At 45.7% G+C, this 13738-nt stretch overlaps 1 protein-coding gene across 1 annotated transcript in view; it reads left to right on the top strand.

Moving 5' to 3' along the window:
* PITPNA (phosphatidylinositol transfer protein alpha) overlaps positions 1-13738 on the top strand; it is a 36351-nt gene that overhangs the window by 18368 nt on the left and 4245 nt on the right. The window contains exons 7-10 of the mRNA XM_043903338.1: positions 1819-1902; positions 3114-3191; positions 3351-3461; positions 4505-4627. Of these exons, the coding sequence (XP_043759273.1) occupies positions 1819-1902; positions 3114-3191; positions 3351-3461; positions 4505-4627 (396 nt within the window). The remainder of the gene's footprint in view (positions 1-1818; positions 1903-3113; positions 3192-3350; positions 3462-4504; positions 4628-13738) is intronic.

The raw sequence follows: 13738 nt of genomic DNA, 5'->3' as shown, positions 1-13738 counted from the left end.
AAGCCCATCAAAATTACAGCCTCTATAGAGCTCAATTTGCCAGTAACTCCTCAGATTTAAAATATACCTGTCCCTTACTCTAGAAATTCCATACCTAGGAATTTACACTGTAGTTATGTTTTCATATGTGTGAAATAACAGTATACAGGGAGATTCACTGCTGCATTCTTGGTGCTTGTTTAGTCACTACATCATGTCCAACTCTTTTGCAACTCCACAGACTGTAGCCCGCCAGGCTCCTCTGTTCATAGGATATCCCAGGCAAGAGTGGGTGGCCATTTCCTCCTCCAGGGGCTCTTCCCAACCCAGGAATCAAACCGAAGTCTCCTGCATTGGCAGGGGGATTCTTTACAACTGAGCCATTCTTGGTGTAGCCAAAGGTTAAAAGCAACATAAGAGCCCGTCAGTGGGATCCTGTTAAATAAAACATTGTGCAACCATGTACTTGTTTATTATGCAGCCATTAAAAAGAGCTGGTAGGAAACAGTCTTCAAGAGATACTGTTCAGTGGGGAAAAAAAGGATGTAAAATATGTGCTAGAAGAAAATCTCTACAGTGGTGGTACCTGGGAGCTGACTGAGAAACATGCAAAAGAAAGAGTTACTTTTTATCATATCCTTTTGTACTGTTTGAACTTGTGTCAGAATTTTGTATCTCATACCACCTCTTTGAGTTAGTTAGTTTTTATCTTTTTTTAAGATCTTCTACTTTTTTTTTTAATGTGGACCATTTTTAAAGTCTTTCTTGAATTTGTTACAGTATTGCTTTTGTTGTTTTTTATGTTCTGGTTTTTTGGCCATAAGGTATGAGGGATATTAGCTCCCCGGATTGGAAGGCAAAGTCTTAACCACTGGCCCACAGGGAAGTTCCAAGTTCAGTTCAGTTCAGTCACTCAGTTGTGTCCGACTCTTTGCAACCCCATGAATTGCAGCACGCCAGGCCTCCCTGTCCATCACCAACTCCTGGAGTTCACCCAAACTCATGTCCATCGAGTCAGTGATGCCATCCAGCCATCTCATCCTCTGTCGTCCCCTTCTCCTCCTGCCCCCAATCCCTCCCAGCATCAGGATCTTTTCTAGTGAGTCAACTCTTCGCGTGAGGTGGCCAAAGTATTGGAGTTTCAGCTTCGGCATCAGTCTTTCCAATGAACACCCAGGACTGATCTCCTTTAGGATGGATTGGTTGGATCTCCTTGCAGTCCAAGGGACTCTCAAGAGTCTTCTCCAACACCACAGTTCAAAAGCATCAATTCTTTGGCGCTCAGCTTTCTTCACAGTCCAACTCTCACATCTATACATGACTACTGGAAAAACCATAGCCTTGACTAGACAGACCTTTGTTGGCAAAGTAATGTCTCTGCTTTTTATATGCTGTCTAGGTTGGTCATAACTTTCCTTCCAAGGAGTAAGCGTCTTTTAATTTCATGGCTGCAGTCACCATCTGCAGTGATTTTAGTTATGAATAATTTTTAAGAGCATCAAAATAAGCAGTATAGGGCTAAGCAGGCAGCATCCTCACGAGAGGAATATGCAGTCTTTACAAAGTGGGGACATATGGAAATAAAGTAGGTGCTGGGGAAGCCTGAGAGTCTTGGGCTGCTGCAGTCATATTTAGCTTGAAAAATCAGAGCATTAGTTCTCAAATGTATGTCCACTTAAAATTCATTCACCCTCCCACTCCTTTGGATAGTTTTGTATGTACTGGTAGGAATCTCACGTCTGTGGCTATGGGAACAGCTGCTGTTAGATGTCCATTCTGGGTAAAGGGTGTGGTAGCTGTTAAACTGTACATAATGAGTGGTCACCCTTGTTCCTGCAGGTGCATAAACTGGAGCCTGAGGCGTGGAAACATGTGGAAGTCGTATATATAGACATTGCAGATCGAAGCCAAGTACTTAGCAAGGTAGGAACTATTCAGCTGTATGGGTGGCCTTTGAGATGCAGAAGTCACTTATGTCAGAGAAACCAAGGAGTCATACCAACTTGGGTCAAAGGGAAGTTCTCTCTTGAGTATTTTATTTTCTAAATGAGTGTTAAGAATCACCTTATCTTGACTTGGGGATACCACCAGGCAAATAGTGGCCCAGATGTACAATCTTGTGCTTCTTGGCCTAATATCCCAACTCCTATCCTCAAAAGATTAGTGGATTTAAAACAAAAACAAAAAACTTTTCACTGAAGTATAACATATATAGCAAAGTGAATAGATCCTAAATGTGCATCTATATACCTCAAACTGAACATCCCCAAATATTTCTCAAACAGAAACACTAGCCAAGAGTATGGCCCCTTGAGTATTTTGTCGATTCTGGTTATTTCATGTGAGTGGAGAGAAGCAGAGGTAGGGAAGGTTTAATAAATAGTCTCCTTCACTTTGGAAGATGCTTTACAACTGTATGTGTATGCATGTGATTGGATATCTTTGTTATTTTTTTATAAGTAGATGCCATAAGGAGTTTGGTTTTTCCCTTGCCCACATTAGTTAATGCAGAGAAACAGCCCAAGAGTAAACTTTTGTTACTGTTAATTAACACACAGCATTGACTGCATTTTAAATCAGTGAAGGGAGATTGACTGTAGTATACAAGAGGATAAAGTCTATACATTGAACATTTCCAATAATGATTTTATTAAAACAAGGCAGTTTAAAAACAAAAGCAGAACAAGGCCAGAGAGAGGTGGGACTGGAAGATTTCAGAAATGACTGGCTGGTTGTTCTCAGCTCCAGCTGCTATTTTAGAATTACCTGTTTTTTAAAATTACCCTGTGTTGCTCAAGGGTCAACTGTGTTTTGAAAACACCTTCCCTGGTGCTCTGGATGTTCACTCCAGGTTGCAAATCCCCATCTTAAATAGTGGAAATCCAAGCCTGTTCACACAATCTGGTAAAACTGAAAACAAGCCCTGGCAGACAAAATCACAGAGAGCTCTCCTCAGAGGCAAATGTAAACAGTTCTATACCTTGTTTATAGACTTTCCCATGTTTTCTTTGCACCAAAAGCATCAAGAATGGTATGAACTGTACTGTGGTGGAAAATCTGATCTCCTTCTCTCTCCCTCTCTCTTCCCCCCCCCCCCCCCGCCCGCCAACCCCTGCCTCCCCAACTTCTGACAGGATTACAAGGCAGAAGAGGACCCAGCAAAATTTAAATCTATCAAAACAGGCCGAGGACCCTTGGGCCCCAATTGGAAGGTGCAGTTCACACTCTTACCACCAGGGGGTGTTGGGGCCGGTGTGGTTGGGCCTCCCTCCTGGAGGTGGGGAACTGGGAGGGGGCGGGGGGCGCAAAAGGAGAGCCAGAGGTCCGCCCTCTTAGTTACCCGTCTGCCTGTGGGTGTGTTTCTAATACAGCAAGAACTTGTAAATCAGAAAGACTGCCCATACATGTGTGCATACAAACTGGTTACTGTCAAGTTCAAGTGGTGGGGTCTGCAGAACAAAGTGGAAAACTTTATTCATAAGGTAAGTGACCAGGCTGGGAGGCCTTCTGGTGTGTTGGTGGGGAGCGTTTTGGCCGACAAGAGAAGATCATACAACCCCATGTGGCTTGTATCCTAGGGTGGCCAGCATCAGGATATTTAGGTCTGATTTCCCAGATCCCCACTTCCCCTTGCACCACACTCTTATTAGAGTTTAACACTGTTCATCCAGGGGTACCACATGCAGATGGGAAGGAAACTGAGGCAAAAGAAGGAAACAGGAAGGGGCTTGTTATGATTAAATGGCAAATAAAACTCAGGATCTTTGCTTGACACCAAAAGGCAAAAAGTACTATGAACCAAATTCTCCCAGTACCCTGAATTACTGAACTAGACAAACCTAGGGCGTTTTTGTTTTTTTTTTTCCTTTTTTTTTTTTAACAAGAGAATATCAAATGAAAGTAATAACGTATGTAAATGGGAGACCCAGGAAAACTGAGTAACTTGCCCAAATGGCACCTAAGAAGTTTCTATAGCCTTCTCTCTGATGTGTGAGAGTCTGGTAAAATTGAGCAACATCTCATAGCTGCTGGCCAATTTTATTTACTTATTTTTGGCCATGCCATGCAGCACGCGTGATCTTAGTTCCCTGACCAGGGATCGAACCCAAGCCCTTGGCAGTTGAAGCACAGAGTCCTAATCACAGACTGCCAGGGAATCCCCCTGCTTCTGGTCAGTTTTAACCTGGTCTTCAGGCTCCAGAGACGAGGAGGAAACTTAGCAGTCATTTTGGGATCGTGGCTCATGGATTGCCTGTCTTGGGCGCAGAGCCTCGGGGCAAGCTAGGCACCACCCTCTCCCTGGGGGCTTGTCTGACTTGAGGCCATGCCCATCAGAAATGTGGAGGCAAGGGTCACTGACCTAAGGGATTGGAGGACCGATCCAGATCAGCCAGTGGGGTACCTACCACTCTTCCCCCCAAGCTTCCCAGTACAGTCTGGGTGCTGGTGTGGAGGGCGTGGGCAGGAGGGCTGCCACAGCGGCCCACACCTTCCGGTTCTAACTTGGGTCCCTTCCTTTTTATAGCAAGAGAGGCGTCTATTTACAAACTTCCACCGGCAGCTGTTCTGTTGGCTGGACAAATGGGTCGACCTGACGATGGACGACATTCGAAGGATGGAAGACGAGACGAAGAGACAGCTGGATGAGGTACGTGGGAGGCCCGAGGAGACTCTGGGGCTGTCCGCTAGGAGACTGTCGTGCCGGGGCAGCTGACTGAGGGCACCGTCCTGTGGTTCTAGGAACATGTCAGCGTCCACTGTGGGTAAGGTCTAATGCCAGGCGATATGGGAACTACAAGGAAGAAAGCAGCCTGTGCTCTTGAACTTGCAGTCTAGTCGAGGTCTTGGCATATCCAGAGAGACAGATATGGCGGGCTGTGCTGAATGCCAAGTGAGTAATACAGTTGCCGCAGCGGTCCTCCAGAGCCGGGTGGGGGAACCGTGCTGGGCTGCAGAGGCGGAGGTGGCCCTGGGAGGCGGAGGCAGGCCGGGCTGGTCCACGAATAGCATGCACGACACTCACAGAGGACAGCAGCGAAACGCACACCACAACCCCTCTTTAACAGTGTTGGAGCTATTTTAGAGTTTGGAGCCTTTGCCCCCGCCCTTTTTTTTTTTTTCTTTCTGGCTTGGCATGGTTCCCAGAAGGAGAGCTATCTGCTGCTCCATGGGAGCCTGAAGACCTAGCATCCCTCTTGCCTCCTTTGAGGAATTTGGGGCTGCCTGCCTGCAAGACTCCCTCTGAGGAGACACTTGGTAAACAGCACTCAGGCACCCATGTGTGAGGCATCATTCAGAGCGCTTCTCCAGGTCTCGGCCCATCTCCTGTGGTTCTCACAACCCCTGTGAGGGGGTGCCGCTGTTACCCCCACACTCAGGTGAGGAGGTAGAGATGCTGGGAGTTCAAGGCCGGGCGCAGGGTCACACAGCCTGCAGGTGACACAGTCAGTCTGGAGGAGGAGCCGTAGCAGTCACTCTGCCGCTTCTCCTCCCTCTAAATGCCGTCGGGGTCTCCCTCCTGCCTCTTGGGGCTAAAAATGAGGCAGGAAGCTCTGTTTCATAGGAACCGCCATCCATTTCTCCCTCCTTGCCCTGGGAGGGTTGGCACAGAGCCTGGGTGTCTGGCAGGCAGAGCTTTGCACAGCCGTGCCTGGCTCTCCAGCGGGGCCTCCGGTGAGGCGCAGGCCCAGGTCCGAGGGGCCCCCACTGGACTGGTGCTCCCACTGCACTGTGCTGGTCTCAGTGGAAAGTGGGCCCATGGGCGCTTCCTTAGAGGGGGAGCCCGGTGGGGAATGGATTCTACCCTCCAGGGTGACACTTCCAGGCTGACTCACTGGTTGCAGCGGTTTGCTGAGTGAGTTCCTGTTGAAGGCAGATGTTTAAGTTATTCGTTCAGCTGCAGTTTCAGGGAAGTGGCAGGATTTTGGACACAAGTCCTACTTCTTCTGCTAAAGATCTTCAGGAAGCGGTAGGTTTTAATGTCCAGAGCTCTGGCGATTCTAACAGTGTAAGAGAGAAGCCTTGAATCTTGCGGTCACCTGAGTCCTGACCAAAAGAGAAAAGAAACAAGTTACCAAGTGGAGGAACAGGGACAGAGCCTTGGAGGTTTTAGTCTGCAGCTTCAGTTACCTGTTGCTGCCAAGCCGGCCAGAATACCCCAGGGTCATGGAAACGCTGGCTGACAGCCTCTTGGGGTCGAATTGGAGTTCCTGGTGCTGGCAGGCTGTCCGGAGGGTCTGCTGAGCTGCCTCCCTCAGGTCTTCAGCTCGAGGGCACGTGTCCTTACAGAGTCCTCTTCCCGTCCACAGCGCTTGTCTTTGTGTTTCCATTCTGTGGATAACTGTGCCAAAAGTTCGGATGATCTATATTGTCCAAGATAACTGCAAATGCAGAAATCCCTCCTTGGAATTGGAATTTTTTAAATAGTTGGTGGTGGAAGAGAAAGCAAAACCACTGCGGGGGACATGTTCTGACCCCGTTAGCAACTGTGTGGGACCTTTGTGCTGACTGTACTTCTGGCTCACGTGTCGCTTTCCTTTCTTATGTTTCCTCTTTCTAAAAATATTTTTATCAAAGTTTTATTTTCAGAGTTTTTTTTTTTTCTCATTTTTTAAAAAAGCCACTTTATTGAGGTCTGACTAACATACAAAGAGCTGCACCTATTTAATGTGTACACCTTGAGGAGTTTGCGGATAGACATTCGTGAAACCGGCTCCACAGTCAGTACCATCACCCCACAAGTGTTTTCACAGGTTTTACACTCAGGTAGTATCCCACACTTATGCGGAAGACGCTGGCTTCTTCTGCCCTATCCCCAAGGTTGTGGCCCCAGAAGTAGCCCCTTGCAATCCCGTTTTTTTTTTTTTTTAACTTTTTATTTTGTGTTGGGTATACATACATTAGCCCAGTCATGTCCAACTCTGCAACCGCATGGACTGTATCCTGCCAGGCTCTTCTGTCTATGGAATTTTCCAGGCAAAAATACTGGAGTGGGTTGCCACTTCCTTCTCTAGTATTGGGGTACAGCCGATTGATACGCACTGTGAAAGCTTCAGGTGAACAGTGAAGGGACTCAGCCATGCATACATATATATGTGAACCCTGTCGTCTCCTCTGATTTTCATTTCTTCCTTGGGTAATTTTCTGGTTTTCTTAGGAAGTTAGTAAATGCCTCCCTCGTTGTTAGCTTAGCTTTGTGTCTGTATCATTAAGTTGTGTCTTTGGGTCTCACGGGGGTGGGTGGTTGGGCTGGTTGCCACAATATCAGTAGTTGAGGCTGGTTCATTCTCATTCATTTTGCTCCCACTCGGTAGACACTTTAATCTGAAGATCTCTTCAGTTCTGGAAGATGTTTTTGTGTCCCCTGTCATCACTTTCTTCCCTCTGTCCTCTTTGTTCTCTTTCTGGAATTTGTTGTTGTTCGCAGTTGGACATCATGAGTCGACCTTCGAATTTTCTCATGTTTTGTCTCCTTTTTTGTGTGCTTTCTAGGAGAGGTTTTCTGAAGTTAACTTTTGTCTCCTCCATTCAATTTAAGACATTCTTAAGCACTTCTTGTTCTGTTCTTGGCCTCATTTTCCTTTTCTGAAGCATGGGGTTTGGTTCTTGCGTTTGGTTTTGTGGTGTCTCTTCCCCCTGAACATTGTTTCCTCTGAGCTCCTCTTCCCACTGGACTTTATGTTTCCTGTTCGGGGCTTCCCTCGGATGACTGGGACTCCTTGGCTGTCCATTCACAGTGAAGAGACCAGCTCCAAAAAGTGGATGAAGCTCTCTGAATCAGTTGTTATTGTTGTTCAGTCGCTCAGTTGTGTCCAACTCTTTGTGACCCCAGGGACTGCAGCACGCCAGGCCTCCCTGTCCCTCACCATCTCCCGGAGTTCACCCACGTGAACTCCACGTGAATCAGTCAGTGGCTGAGCTTACTGAAGGGTAGTCAGATGGTTCCGCTGGGGCTTCCCACTTCAGGCTCCTGAGTGTGCTTTTCTTGGGCTGCTCGTTTTGCTTCAAGAGGACACCCCAGCCTTTTTCTCATGGGGCTGGTCAAAGCTAGTGTTCTGGGAGCTGATCTAGGGAAAGGTCCTGGGGGCAGGCTGAGAACCAGGGGAGATAACACCAGGGCACGCCAGAGCCAAACTCTTCTTTATTTCCTCTCGCAAAGGAGCCGCCCATTTCTAACCCCAGCTGCACTCCCTGCACGTAGAGGCGCCTGGTGCTGCCGGTCCCCCAGCTTCTGGAGAACCTGCAGCGCTAGTGGGCCCGCTCCCTCCTGGCTGCCCTCCTCACCCGCCGCTCTTGCTGCTCTGCGGATTAGTCACTGCTCCTCCGTCCTCCTTTTGTCTTCCAGAATGCTGTTTCCATCTTTTACCTGCTGTTGTCTCCTCTCTTCTTGTTGTCTTTGTAGTTTTCCATCTTTCCATCTTTTTTTCTTTGTAATTCCTTTACTGTCATCATGCCTAGCTTTGGGGGAGAAACAGCAATAAATGCTTGTTCTGCATCCAGCCTGCCATGATTAACTGCAAGTTTGTGATAGAAATTATGACTGTTATTCTTTAAACCAAGGCATAGCAGTCTGGTGTGGGTGGGTTGTTTTGTGAGTTATAAGAGGTCACTATAAGGCCACAGTCACCCCTGCCATAACTCTTGTCCCTCTGGGAGGTGAACCCGCCATTCTTGGATGAGGCTCAAGGATTTGAGAAACACGGGATCAAGAGATTAGTCCTTTGCCCTAAAAACAAAAATGTCAGGAAATGCGTGCCTGTGGAGGAACAGTTTCGGCTCTCGCTCCCTCCCCCTCCCTCCTCTCCCGCTTTTAAGAAACACGTAATCTCAAAAGTGGAAGAAAGTACCTTAAAGGTCATTTAGTCTAATTATGTAGCCAGCGCTTGAGCCTTCTCTGCCCTTTCCCATTAGCTTGTGCTTGAGCATCTCCTGTAATGGGGAACTCACTGTCTTACATACATGACAGTCATAAACATATCTATCTATCCATATTTTTTAATTGAAGTATATAGTTGATTTGCAATAAGTTGTTTTTGTGGCTTATGGGATCTTAGTTCCCTGTCCAGGGATTGAACCCAGGGCCACGGCAATGAGAGTACCAAGTCGTAACCACTGCACTGCCAGGGAATTCCCGTACAATAACATACTTTATTATTATAGAAGCTGACATTTACTGAGGTCTTACCATGTGCCTGTCATGTGTGGTAAGCAGACATTTGACATGAATTGTCATGACATCCTCTTGGCTACCTGTGCCATAGGTATTCTTTGCAGAGAAGTTAAGCATACCTTCTAGTTCAGAGAACAGGTTCCTCCTGGACCTTGGTCATTAACTCTAGATTATGAGATGGGGAGAAGAGGATTCATTTTAAAAATTGTAAAACAAAAACAAAAACAAAACGTGTTTCCCTGTTTACAGGACTCTCTAGGACATTTGCTGAAAAACAGCAAAGAACACATGTTTGAAGATCCCGCAGCATTTTCGTCCTCGTCTTCCCTCATGGGTCTTCCTCTCTAACTCTTCTGGCTCCTCTGATCCCTCCGTTGCCCATCCCTTCTGGATTTTGTACTTTGGGATGGAGCTCAGTGGCTTCATGGCACTCTTGGCTCTGTGGGCTCAGCTGGCAGGCTTGTGTCCGAGCGTCTCTCTAGACAATCTCCCTGTCCATTTGCTTGGTCTGAATGTGCCTGTCTCTTCATCATCACTTTAGTATGGATGAAGAGGGCCCCTGCTCCATCCCCTGGCTTTTTGACTGATGATTCACCATCACTTCTAGATTTTAAGTCTTAAACACTGGACCAGTTACCTATCAATTACATAAACATCCCTGTGCAGTGAAGTGCCTGTTAGGATACTACATCCCAGAGTTCCCCGTTTGGGATTGTGATAGACAAGGGTCTTCAGGTTAAAACACTCAGTGCCTGGTTCATGTGCTGGGCTGTGGAAGATTGTATCTGAGATTCCCGTAATGCCTGCAGAGGGCAGAGTGAGTTCTTCTGAGGCCGAGGGATCCTTGTCTTCTGAGGCCAGTGCTCTCCTTGGAGTCTTAATTCCCTCCGCCCTGCCCAGCAGCGATTGACCCCAGAGCAGACCACCTGGAACATTGACCAGCATCTTGAAATAGGGGAGCAGCTTTATTTTCTTTTTAAATATTTAAATTTTTCAATATTAAGGTAATGTGTACGCATTAAACAGTTTTTAGGAAAGTAAAAAAATAGAAAAAAATCACTTGTACTCTCACTATTTAAAAACAACCACTGTAAACGTTTTAAGAATTCTTACACACTTTTACTTAGTTCTGATGGTACTGCACGAGCCTGGGTGGTCCTCTCACTTTTCTCTAAACATTATAACAGCATTTAAACCAGGAAAAAAGTTCCTTCACATACACGTTTCTCACAGTAGCTACATCTTACTCTGTACTCTCTTGCCCCTTGTTGGATTTTCCTTCATGTTGTTTGCAGGTTTTCATTGTTTACAAATAATGCCATGATGAAAAATTTCTATGCACTCCATTGTTTGGGTAATTAGGATTATTTACTTAGAATAAATTCCAACAAGCAGAATTAGAGGATTTAAAATTCTTGTTACTTATTGCCAGATTTCTTCCCCAAAAGGCTGAACCTGTTTATATATTAGGTTTCTAAAGAAGTTCTAAAAACAGTTCCACATTTGCCTTGTATTTATGTCCTTTCAGAACAGGTCTGTGGTTACTATTCAGTGTCATAAATGATTTTTTTTCCACTGGCTTAATTTTTTACTTAATTTTTATTGGCGTATAATTGCTTTACAGTGTTGTGTTAGCTTCTGCTACAGCAGTGAATCGGCTATATGTACATAGATCCCCTCTTTTTTTAGATTTCCTTCTAGCTTAATTTTTTTACTGAACTTTTTATTTTGAGATGATTGTGAGATTCACATGCAGGGGTAAGAAATAGTACAGAGAGGAGATCTGTTTCTCCCAGTGGCTACGTCTTGCAAAATGATAGTATGATATCACACCCAGGAAATTGACACTGATACTTTTACAAGTTCCTTTAAGTCAAAGGTGTATTTCATACTTATAGGAAAAGCAATTTTCAAAAGATGGAGAAAAATATTAAAAAAAAAAGAAGAAGACCAAATAAATAAAAATAAGTGGATGAATAAAAGTCCCTTTCTTCCAACCCCTGGCCTCATTCCCTAGAGAAAACCACTGCTAAAAAGAAACCATCCAGGACTAGAGCTTCTGTTTTCATGTTCCTCAACTGTATGTACATAGATAGCCGGTAATAGCTTGATCCGAGGAACACTACAAACATTAGATAAAAATCTCTCATTTTAGGCCCCAGGAAACAGGAAATAAGCATTCTTAGAACATTTCATTACAAGAATGAAATAATGCATTTTTATTTTGGTGCACCCTCTGTGGGGGGACCTTGTCTTTGAGAGTAAAGGAAGCTATCATGTTTCCTGATAGGAAGTTACATCTTATTTCAAGCAATAGGAGAACAGGGCCTGGCTTTGCGGTAGTAAATTCAAGCCAGGCAGTGAGCGCTCAGGGTCTACAGGTATCTGCTTGAGACCCAAAGGGCTTTGTTCCCATGATACTAAACCTTAGCCTCTTTGATTATTGAAAATGTACATGAATGGTCATTAGCTAGCAGACACATAATGAGTGCATTTCTGTCTTCTTTCACATTTATTTATTTGGCTGGCTGTGCTGGGTCTTAATTTGTGGGCACTCCAGGTCTTTAGTTGTGGTATGTGGGATCTAGCTCTCTGACCCAGGATCGAACCCAGGTCCCCTGCATGGAGTCCTAGTCACTGCACCACCAGGAAGTTCCCATTTCTGGTTTGGGGTCGGGGACAGGGAGGTTGGTAATTATTTTGAAGGAGTTTCTTGTTTGTATTCTGAAAGAGTTTCAAACTTAATGAAAATGATGAGAAGAATACCTAGGAAAGGAAAGACAGCATCACGCAGCGCACACTCCTAGTCTGTCTGGTGCAGCCCATGTTTTCTGGGAGTTCCATGACCTTGACATTCGTGGAGGTTATAGGCTAGTCATTTTGTCGAAGGTGTTTCAGTGGGGTTCGTCCAGTGCTTCTGCGTGATTAGATCCAGAGTCTGTATTTCAGATCAAAAGGTCACAGACTCAAAGGTGTTCTTTTCCTTGTATTCTGCCTGTCCTTGTCCAGTCCCGGTGAAGTTACCTTTGTTCACCTGGGTGTGGTCATCACTGTTGGGGTGTTGCTGATCCCAGACCTCCTCTTAGGATGGCGCAGAGGGATTTTAACATCTGTAGCTATTTCTATATCTCTCTGATCTATTATGTTCACACAAATACTTCCAATTCCGACCTCACACCACAAGGGTAACTTTCCGTCTTAAAAAATTTGACTCAAGAAAAATCTTGAGTTTGTTAAGCTCTTATAAAGTAATATATTAATTACTATGGATAACCAAAATTATAGGAACAATACACATTTAAAGCTACCATTCAGGAAAGTGAGTTTTGAGCAAAATCTACAGGGGAGAGGCATCATTCCAAGAGGGAGCTAGGAACTGTCACTGCTATGGCTTCAGGTTCAGTCCCTGGTCAAGGAACTAAGATCCCACAAGTGGCTCAGCACAGCCAAGGAAAGAAAAAGACTTGGAGGAAACTCTAGCCTGAAAGACCAAGCTAGGAGCTTAGGTATAATCACAGTAATCATTATCAGTAGGGAGTGACTATAGGAACCTCTGGGAAGGACCGGGAGAATGTTCTTCTCATGTTCAGGTTCCACATGGGCTCAGTGATTTATAACAGTTGGGGGGGTAGGGCGGGCGGTAAACAATGGTCGAGGGTTTGAAATGTGGCAGGAAGTATATTCAAAGATGTTTCCCAGTGGAGAGCTACTACTGATGAGACAGAGTCTCTGAACAATGTGGCTGAAAGGCTAGTGAATAAAGCACAACTGAGGAGGCTGTAGCTTAAGCGTGCAGCTTCTTGAGTGTTACGTGCACACACGGCATGTTCACTGTGCTATTTAGAACAAAGACAACAGGACTGATAACATGTACAGGGTTCCAGGCACTCCTCTGTGCTAAGTACTCTCTGTGAAAGCTTAATCTTCACTACAACCCCATGACATATGTAGTGTCTATTATTATCTCTGTTTTTATTATTGCAGAAATTGAGGCTTAGAGAGCAGTGAAGTAACTTGTTCAAGGTCACAGTTTAGTGATGAAGCCAGAATGCGATCCAGGCAGTCTGATTCTAGCGCTTATGCTCTGAGGGGCTCAAAAGTTGTTGAATGAGTAAAGATTGAACCTGGTGCAGAAAATTCATGGACAGTGAAGACATGTCTAATGGGAAGTTATAATAGACGTGTTCTAGACATCCTGCAATTAGACTCTATTTTCAAGTTGGAAAGGATTTGAGAGCAATCGCCAGCACGGTGTTCCCAGCAAGAAGCTGTGTCCACCGCTGTTGAAAGGTTTGGGGACAGGGCCCACTCAGTGCTCCCAGAGAAGACCCCATCCTTCTCTTCAGCAGCCTCGCACTTCTGCCGAGCCGAGATTTCACCTGCACTCTCCACCCCTGTGCCCACTTGGCTGACTGGGCAGACTGGCCAAAGCCTCTTTTTTTTTTTCCAATGTCATGCAGCATGTGGGGTCCTCCCCAACCAGGGATGGAACCTGCCCCCGCGCACACACACACACACACACACACACACACCCGCCCTGGAAATATGCAAGTCCCAGGCGAAGCCTCTAAGCAGAGCCCAGGAGAGGGA

Source organism: Cervus elaphus, chromosome 5, assembly GCF_910594005.1.
Source record: "Cervus elaphus chromosome 5, mCerEla1.1, whole genome shotgun sequence".
In the NCBI taxonomy this organism is placed as follows: domain Eukaryota; kingdom Metazoa; phylum Chordata; class Mammalia; order Artiodactyla; family Cervidae; genus Cervus; species Cervus elaphus.
This window is presented reverse-complemented; position numbering and strand designations above follow the sequence as displayed.